Source organism: Macadamia integrifolia, unplaced genomic scaffold (assembly GCF_013358625.1).
Source record: "Macadamia integrifolia cultivar HAES 741 unplaced genomic scaffold, SCU_Mint_v3 scaffold1497, whole genome shotgun sequence".
In the NCBI taxonomy this organism is placed as follows: Eukaryota; Viridiplantae; Streptophyta; class Magnoliopsida; order Proteales; family Proteaceae; genus Macadamia; species Macadamia integrifolia.
Genome location: NW_024868232.1, coordinates 199,292 through 208,125, shown reverse-complemented (window position 1 = coordinate 208,125; position 8,834 = coordinate 199,292). Strand labels below are relative to the sequence as shown.

General features: G+C 37.8%; 2 protein-coding genes across 7 annotated transcripts in view; one reads left to right on the top strand and one right to left on the bottom strand.

Annotated features, from left to right (window-relative positions):
- Nucleotides 1-523: 523 nt before the first annotated feature.
- Nucleotides 524-4,497, top strand: LOC122063955. The gene is made up of 4 exons (XM_042627642.1): nt 524-774; nt 962-1,101; nt 3,725-3,829; nt 3,911-4,497. The coding sequence occupies exons 1-4, from the start codon at nt 724-726 to the stop codon at nt 4,341-4,343; spliced, it is 729 nt and encodes a 242-aa protein (XP_042483576.1). The 5' UTR covers nt 524-723; the 3' UTR covers nt 4,344-4,497.
- Nucleotides 4,498-8,306: 3,809 nt separating this feature from the next.
- The window catches only part of LOC122063962 (zinc finger matrin-type protein 2-like), a 12,968-nt gene continuing 12,440 nt past the window's right edge, over nt 8,307-8,834 (bottom strand). For all 6 annotated transcript variants that reach the window (XM_042627656.1, XM_042627659.1, XM_042627657.1 and 3 more), the window contains one exon: nt 8,307-8,654. In XM_042627656.1, the coding sequence (XP_042483590.1) occupies nt 8,562-8,654 (93 nt within the window). In that variant the 3' untranslated portion in view covers nt 8,307-8,561. The remainder of the gene's footprint in view (nt 8,655-8,834) is intronic.

The window sequence follows — 8,834 nt, the reverse complement described above, 5'->3', positions numbered from 1 at the left end:
AGAATTAGATCACAACCATTAATCGGTTCACTTTCGTATTATTAAAAGAAATAAAAAAATAAAATGGTTGTTTTCCCTGTGTTTGACCCATAGCTACACTAATCCGTACGTTTGCGGTTACATTTTAAATCCCAACATAAACCCAAACCCATCTTGGGTAATTTTGTAATGAGAAACCCAATAGTGGGTAATCATGTAATTTTCAATCCTTTCTATTAGTATGCTTGAGAATTTTTCTTTTATTGCCACGTGTCATATTTCATGTAAAAAGCTTAAAAGACAGCAAATTAGAGTACAATAACCCTAATCTACTGCCACGTTGTCACTTTTCCAACTTTTCTATGGCCTTCCGGTGTTAATGGGGTTATGCCATGTGTCAAAAAGTTATATTTTATCAGCCATAAGATGGGAATCTCACTTAATCATGTTGGTTTTGATTAAAAATGAGATGGAATGAAACCAAAATGAAATTCAAAGCATTTGTTTACCAATAAAACAAAGGTAAAAAGTCCATATATGCTTTTCTGGCTTTCTTCGCCCTCTTTCTCTCTGTCTCTCTCTCTCCGCTTGAAGGTCTCTCTTAGGCGGGAATAATGCCCTGGATATTTTCTTCTCTCTGCTTGTAAATGCTTCTTTGCTTCATGATCGAGCGAATTAAATAAGCTCTTTTTTCGATTAGAGAGCTTCTCGTCCTGCTTAACATCTCTCACCTCTGTATATTTGATGGAGAATGAACAGGTGAACGGTGTTTACAATCTTCTCATCCAAGAACAGGTACTACTCTCTCTCTCTCTCAAATTTTTTGGATTTATTTATATGAAAATTTGATATTGTTGACTATCTTCAAGAATCAATCTTTTGGGGTTTTATTATTTATTTATTTGTTATTTTTTTTTTAATGATTTGGGTTTAGGTTGATTTTCTTTCTTTTCTCCCTAATTTCTGGAATAAATTCTTGTAGGTATGTGATGGTGTGAAGGAAATAGATTGTGGAATGTCAAGCTTGGTGGTGTCTGAAAATCATGGGTTTTGTGCGATCTGCTTGGAGAAGATAGCACTTGAAGAGACTGCTCTTGTAAAAGATTGCGAGCATGCTTACTGGTTTGTCTAATATCTCAATCCAGTCATCAAATATTTTTTTCTTTGAATGTACTACATAAATTGGGGAGTTGATGGTTTGATTTATTATTTATTAAATGCAAAGCTTTATGGTCAATCTTTGTGAAGGATGGAGGCTTGACTCTCTCTCTTGTTCCAATTTCTGAATATTCCTTTTCAAGAGGAAAAAATTGAAATTTTGATGAACTGAATTAAATATTGCATTAGGAACTGCCTGGTTCAAAGAGATGATTGTAGATGTACCAGATTTAGATCATTTGTGGAGCATAGTTTTGGTTTCTTTCGAAGACATGTTATACGAGTCCTAGGGCTTCAGTGTTTAACCCCTTTCTGGCTGCTGTCTGTTATATGTTTCCGAGTTTGAACTTGGAAGTTGTTTTTAATTGAACAATTGAAAGTTTAGGAAAACAGAAATTATTATGTTTTGCCTATTGAAAGAATTAGCTCCGACCCAAGTTTGGATCAAAATATGAAGATAATTGCTTAAGTTGGATGAAATGACTGAAACTAAACATACAAACCAAAATAAATGCATCACATATGAAGTTTTCATACAGAGGAATGTAAATATATTCAAGTTTGACTACAATTCAATTTTTCTCTCCTAGTAATTTTAGGGTCTCAGATTATATAAATTTTGCATTAGTTGGTACTTGGTAGGATTATAAAAGTGGGAAAGATGAATGTGAGAGATTATTGACTTACATCTAACCCAAGTTTGTAAAAAAAAAAAAAAAAAGAATGAAAGAACTACAATAGTTGAACAAATCCCTAAAACATAAATTTTTGTCCTGCTTTAATGGTTTCATAGGAATTATTTACATGATTATCACTAATAAGGTTGTAGATATTGGAAAAGAAGGAAATGTGCTTGTATTAGCTACAATTCTGGAGCTCTATCTTCTTTATGATACAACTTCCAATAATGAATAACCTGGACATTTCATAGGACACTTAATATGCAAACAATATGTGCTCTTCCATGTCAAACAAAACATGCGCGAAGAGATGTGGACATGTGGGAAATGATATTTCATATATTCTTTTTGTTTCTTTCTAGGCTTGTGCATTGGTATTGAGCTTTTTGTTTTTAATTTTTACTTTATGTGAAACCTTTTTGTTGATTTCTTTTGTTGTTTGTAGGTATATATTCTGCGCCTCTTGAACAATTTTATTTTCTATTCATTTGTTTCTTATATGGTAAATCATATATGTCAAAGCGCTTTTTGTTTCTTTGTAGGCTTGTTCATTTAGGTATTCAGAATTTTTTTTTTCTTTTTTTTAATATATATATATATATATATATATATAACTTCATGTGAAATCTTTTGTTGATTTATTTTGTATGAAAAATTATATTCTGTGGCTCTCAATTTGCTTGAACAACTCTCATATTTTACATTCATTTGTTTCTTATGTAGTAAATATATTAATTTGTGTCATCATATGTATTGGATATGTAAAGCATACTAGAATGGAAGTGATGTGGGAAAGGGGGGAAATCGAACCAGCTGTAGTGTCCCCTTTCAGTCCTGTTTAAAGGGCTATTTATTTGGGGCCAGACCAGCCATCGAACCAGGGCATTCCTGGCCAGAACTGCCTCTGATTTTTTCCCCATCAATCAGCATGCTTGGACTCAAGTTTTGACTTCCAAAAGATCTTCCAAAGATTCATACAACTGTCCTTTATTTGGTGGAAAGCAATCTCAAGAAGTGCTACGCCAACCATCGAACTACACTAGGATTAGTTTCTATTTTGTGTTCAATTGAGTTTCCTTTTTGGTCAGTTAATTAGTTTCCTATTTGTATCTAGGCTAGCTTCCTTTTTGGAGTTCAGTTTTAGTTTCCAAATTACTCCTACTTGGTTAGCTAGCTAGAGTTTAAGTTGGGAAGTTTATTTACAACTTCTACTTTCCTATTTTACCCAGTCCTTTTCTTTATTTACCTCTTGTTTGTACTTGTGAGAGAGTGATTGTGCCATTAGAAGTCTTATTAAAGACCTGGAACAGACCCACAGGCCAGCCTTGAAGATCAGACCAAGAGGAGGGATCGACTTCAGAAAGGGTCAGGGTTTTGACCTAAGATCGATTTCTCAGATCTTGCAGTTGCTGGATCACCTTTGAGGGTTGATTCAGGCCCCCAAAGAGACACTCGACCAGCTACAGGGCTATCAGAGCCTTGGTTTGAGAGCTGCTGGATTTCTCCCTACTGAGCCACTCAAGCCCTAACTTGCTGCTGAACTTCTGGTTGCTGTGCTACTGTTCCCCTACAGCTCATCTGCAGACCAGATTTGAAAGACCCTTAGGTCCCACTCGAGACATCTATTGACCGAGTGTGTTAGCCCCATACTTGTCATACTTGGTGAATTATAGCATACCTCTTGGATCAGCCCTACCTGTCCAGAATTTGGTGTTCTCTTGAAATCCTTATTCTGTAATCAGAATCCTATTGGTGTGGAGTTGTTGTCTATTGGGGTTGTTTGCCGTAGGGTGAACTTACCTTACATTAGGAAGTGGGTTATTGTTCAATTTCTGAGTGGACCTAAAGAATATTGAGAAATGATGTTGTAAGAGTATTAACTATTTGTGTTAATTTTTTATATGTAGTGTGACATGCATCCTTAGATGGGCCACATACAACCAGAAACCATTCTGCCCTCAATGCAAGTGTCCGTTTGAGTTTCTCAATGTTCATAGAGCACTGGATGGAAGGTATTAGTTAGCATATTTATGTTTGAGTTGCCATTTATTATATTTTTCTGCTTACCAAAATGTTATTGTTCTGCTTGACAGAATCCATGATTACATGTTTGAGGAGAGTGTCTGTCTTCTTCTTAGAGCAACTTGGTTCGTGCCATTGAAAGTGGAGGCTCAGAAAGAGGTGTATGATGAATTGGAAGATATTTACCAGTATTTAGAGGAGGATGACGACGAAAATGACGATGAAGATCTCGAAGCAGCTTACTATACCAGTACAAATCTTCGTATTGGTAACCGGAGGTGGGGTGATAATGGATATGTTAGGGCTGGGCGAAAAGAAGCAAGGCCTGTCCACCGAGAATTTCAGGACCATGATGCTGGTCCATCACGTGGTCCGAAGAAAAAAGAGGTGTTGGTAAACGATTCAACTGGAAGACGAGCAAAGAGGGCATTGAAGCGTGAAGCTGCAGATAAAGCAGCTGCAGCAAAACATCAGCAACACTTGGTAAGGTTAGGACGCAAGTAGTGCAAGAAACCTCACTAATGTTTAAACAGTAGGTCATTGTACAGGATTTCCCTTAGATTAGCTTTGTGAAATAATGATTTAGTAGATACTTCTGCAGTAACTTTGTTCAATCATTGAAATTTAAAATTTCTATAGAAATTGTTCTGTTTACAAATCTTTCATTATCCAGGCTGATTATGTGTAATTGCTACTTTTTTTGTATAGCTCATTCAAATGACATTGATCAGGACATGGGGCCTGAGTTCTGGGAATCCTGGACTAGGTTTAGCTTTTCAAACGCCGACCCAGCCAGGCCCGGTTACAACCCCTGCTTCAACCATTTTGGAGTCAAGTTAGGGAATTACAACCCTGGATCTTGCCATCTCACCCACCCAATCAAATGTTGGATATCGGGTCTTACCAGCTAGCTGTAGCGACAATTATCTTCTGCAAGGCATAGGTAACAGGTAGAGGGATTAAGGACCAAGGGGACCATCTAGTTCGAACCTGTTGCTTCTTTTTTATTATTTTTTTTATTATTTTTTTTTAACGAAGGGTGTTGCCACATTCTTATGGAGTGGGAATAGTACCTATGGCCCCCACCAGCCCTTTCCACTCCGAAGAGGGTGGGAGCCCCAAGGAAGAAACAAATGTGGTTCCAATTGCCAAGGGGATTCAAACCTTAGTAAGATGTTTTTTGAGGTGTTTTACCTATTACAAATCTAAGGGTGTAAATTGGGAACCAAAACCGAATATCAAAACCAATATTGAGCCAAACCTAATCGAATTAATTTGGTTCAAATTCAGTTTGAGTATGTGAGTATGCTCCTTGATTCGGTTTGGTTTCGGTTTTAGGTTTAAGAACCATCGGTTCAGATCGAAACTGAACCGAATTGTCTTAAAACCAAAAAAAGAGAAAAAACCCTAGTATCTTTAAGAGAGATTTTTTAGGTAGTAAGTGATTTTTGCAATTTATCATCATATATTTACATGCCAAGATAATTTTGGAGTTGGCAATGACCATAAGGCCCATAACTTGAGCCCATTATGGACTTTGGTCCATCACAGTCATGGTTTAAAAGTGGAACCATTTTCATAACCGAATTAAAACTGAGGTACAAAACCGAATTAAAATTACATATCAGAACCAAATTGGAACCAAAATCGAACTGATTGACACCCTTATACAAATCATCAATGGACCAACCCACTTGAGCTTGAGGTAATGGTTGCTATATCATTAGACTCGTACAATTCATATCTTCTAGTTAATTTCTTAAGGTCTATGCCCATCATTTTTTTTTTTTTAATTGGGCGTTACCCAACAACAACTTTAACAATATCCAAAACCTTATCCCAACTTAATAGAGCAGCTACATGGAGATTCCAAGCAAGGATGAGAATGAGGATTCATGTAAAAAGATGGACGGGTTATGATTAATTATAATAATTGTCGATTGTCAACCTGACATATCACTACAAATCAACCACATACTTATAACGACTTATTATAATAAGGTACCACTGTCTATCTAATGTATCATATAAATCAATTAAGCCAAAGTGTCCTACATGCATTATGTCCACCACCCTAATTCATCACCCAACCTATTTTTATGAAAAGATGAATGAGATAACAAATTCTTGACAACTCTGCTAAGCACGAAAGTAACATCTCAAACACACAACTCGGCATTGAAAACTAGATATGCAACACACAACTCTGCACAATGAAAACTAAATGAGCAACTCACAACTCGAGCCAGAGGTATATGTGAACAGTGGTTTAAAGTACAAGTATAAAAACCCACCACCACAAGCAAATCAATTGCAAGTCACATGCGTTATGTTCATCACCATCAAGACAATCTACCACTACAATGTTATAAGGATTTGATAGAAGAAAGCTCGATAACCCCTCCAAACATGAGAGGCTATTGAATAGATCCTTGTCAATAAGTCGTTATTTTCTAAAGCCTTTTCAAGGTATTTTAGGTGTGGCTTGCAGAGGTGATAAGTTGAGGGAAAATCGCTTAAAGTGACTTAGGCATGTAAAATGAAGGCCCATTAAATCCACAATTAGGAGAATCCTCTGCAATACCTGCATCTTGCAATACCTTGAAGCGATCTGGTTTAATTCTTTGATATGGTTCGATTTAATCATGAATCACAGGTTTGGGGTTGTTTCAATCAAGAACCAATTTGAGCCGTTCATTCCTCTTTGTCCACGTGTCATACTTTACAGGTGGTATTGCAAGGTATTGTAAGATGCAGGTATTGCAGAGGATTTTTATTCCTCCAATTGCCAATGCCAATTACCTTCCTTAAGGTTGAAATTTAACATAGGACCTGGTGATTTTCATGTCCTTCATTCCACAACCAACCAAATAATGTTGGAGATTCTCTGTCATGCATTCAATGAGTCAGCTCAGTACTCCTTTTCAAATGGAGCATGTATTTGGGCCAATTGGGTTCGAGTGCTGCGGCCATGGAGGAGGGCTAAGATTCTCCGTTCAGCCTCCCGTCCACCTCTGCTCATCCTCTATGCCTCCCAATACTTGCATTACATAATTTACATTATCGTCATCATCACAACTTCATAGAACTCATGGCCATGAGGCAGAATGGAGATAGTGCGAGTGTACCCAGACCTCCGACGGCCAATTGTCTCCTCCGGTCCTCCCTCCTATATTTGGCATATTTGCTGCTTAGACCCACAACTGCCCAACTGCCAAAGTGTCTCCTCCCACTTATGAAATGATAAATTTGCAAGTAAAATTACCGTGCACATTGTCTATCCTCTCAAGTACACCTTCAAATGGGCATTAGCCTTGCTTTCGTTTTAGTGGGCATAGGCCTTGATGCCTTGAACTACCATAGCCACCTGGTGGAGGATGAGCTAGTCAAGATTAGGTTGCGCTACCATATACCTAACTTGGTCACCCTTCAAGTTCCTATTGTAAATGAGTTGACCTGCACTCCAGTTGACGATGAAGTCTGCTTGTATGAGGAGTTCTTCAAAGTCTGTCTATCCTCTCAAGTACACCAGTTCCTCAAGTGATTGGGAGAATCATCTCACACTCACTCATATCACTTATAAAAAGAAATATTTACCCTTCATTATAAGAGGAGAGAGAGAGAGGCACGGTTGAAGATTTGGATCGAGTTGGCAAGTCCAACCTCATTTTGATTGGATAACGACGCTTCTTTCCAACCTTGAAAGTCTCGAGAACAAGAAACTGTGCATCCATGAAAATTACAAATTTTCGGATGAAATGGCGTCCAAACTTCAAACTCAAGTCAGCCGATGGTATTCACTATTTCACTACATCAAACTTTGATTCATGTTGGGTTTGGGAGAGACAAATACATACAACCTTAATCCTTGCTTCATGGGAGAGGTCTTATGCCCTACGACCAACAGATTGCTATAATGCAACTTAACCGTTGCTCGAGCCTCACCCACTAACGCTGGTAAATCTTGAAAAAAGCAAGAACTGTCAAGTCTTACAAACTAGGAAATGATGCTTCACACCTGCAAAAGCACGAGCAGAGCAGAAGTACCAAAGGGCGTAAGATGTGACATTTCACACCATATATTCCAATCATAAGGGTTCCTCGGTTCCAAGTCCCACCTTTTGTGACATATTCCTCACTTGGTCATTCATGCCATCAAGATGACCAAATGACAGGAAAATCGTCTAGAGCCAGAATTGTGGTGACCCATTTAGATACACAGCAAATCTGGTAATTTATCTCCGTGATGTGATCAACCAATTCTCCGAACCATTTTTTTCAAGAATTTTTCTTTTAACCAATGGTTAACTGATGATATAAAACAGTTAGGGGAAAGTTTTCCTTCACGGTGATCAGAGGCCATAAAACTCTGATAAGTAGTATTAGCATGGTATGAGAGGCTTCACACCCAGTACAAACACATACCAGGATCAGAGGCCATAAAAATCGCAGCAGGAGTGTAAGTAATCAACCCCAATGTCCCCAGCCATAAAAGACATAATCAATCAATAAACCCAATTTCCGACAATTACTCATACAATATAAAAGATTAGGGGTGGAAAAGAGGGGGTAGGGGGGAGACACACCTCCACATTTATGAGTGCTCACAACTGGATACAACTGTTCCTTGACACTTCTTGGTCACTCTCAACAGCTAAGTTATGGAACAGAATGCAGCAGCACCATTAATTTTTTGGTTAAGAAGGTTGTCCCTGGATTACATTATTTTTTGGACGAACCAAAACCTCCAAATCCCATCATAGTAGCAACATCAGGATCTCGTTCCTCAGTTTCTTCCTCTGCTGCCTTCTCTTTCTGATCATATATAAAACTTAGTAATTAAATAACATTCAAGAAAAACAATGCATATCAATAAAAGGTCTTATGCAATCCTGTGCCTACTAGCGGGTGGATATGGAAATAAGCTGACCAAGGAGGACCAACAACTCCAAACCTGACTCAAAACTGCTCAAAGTATCTGAGCCTTTTTTTTTT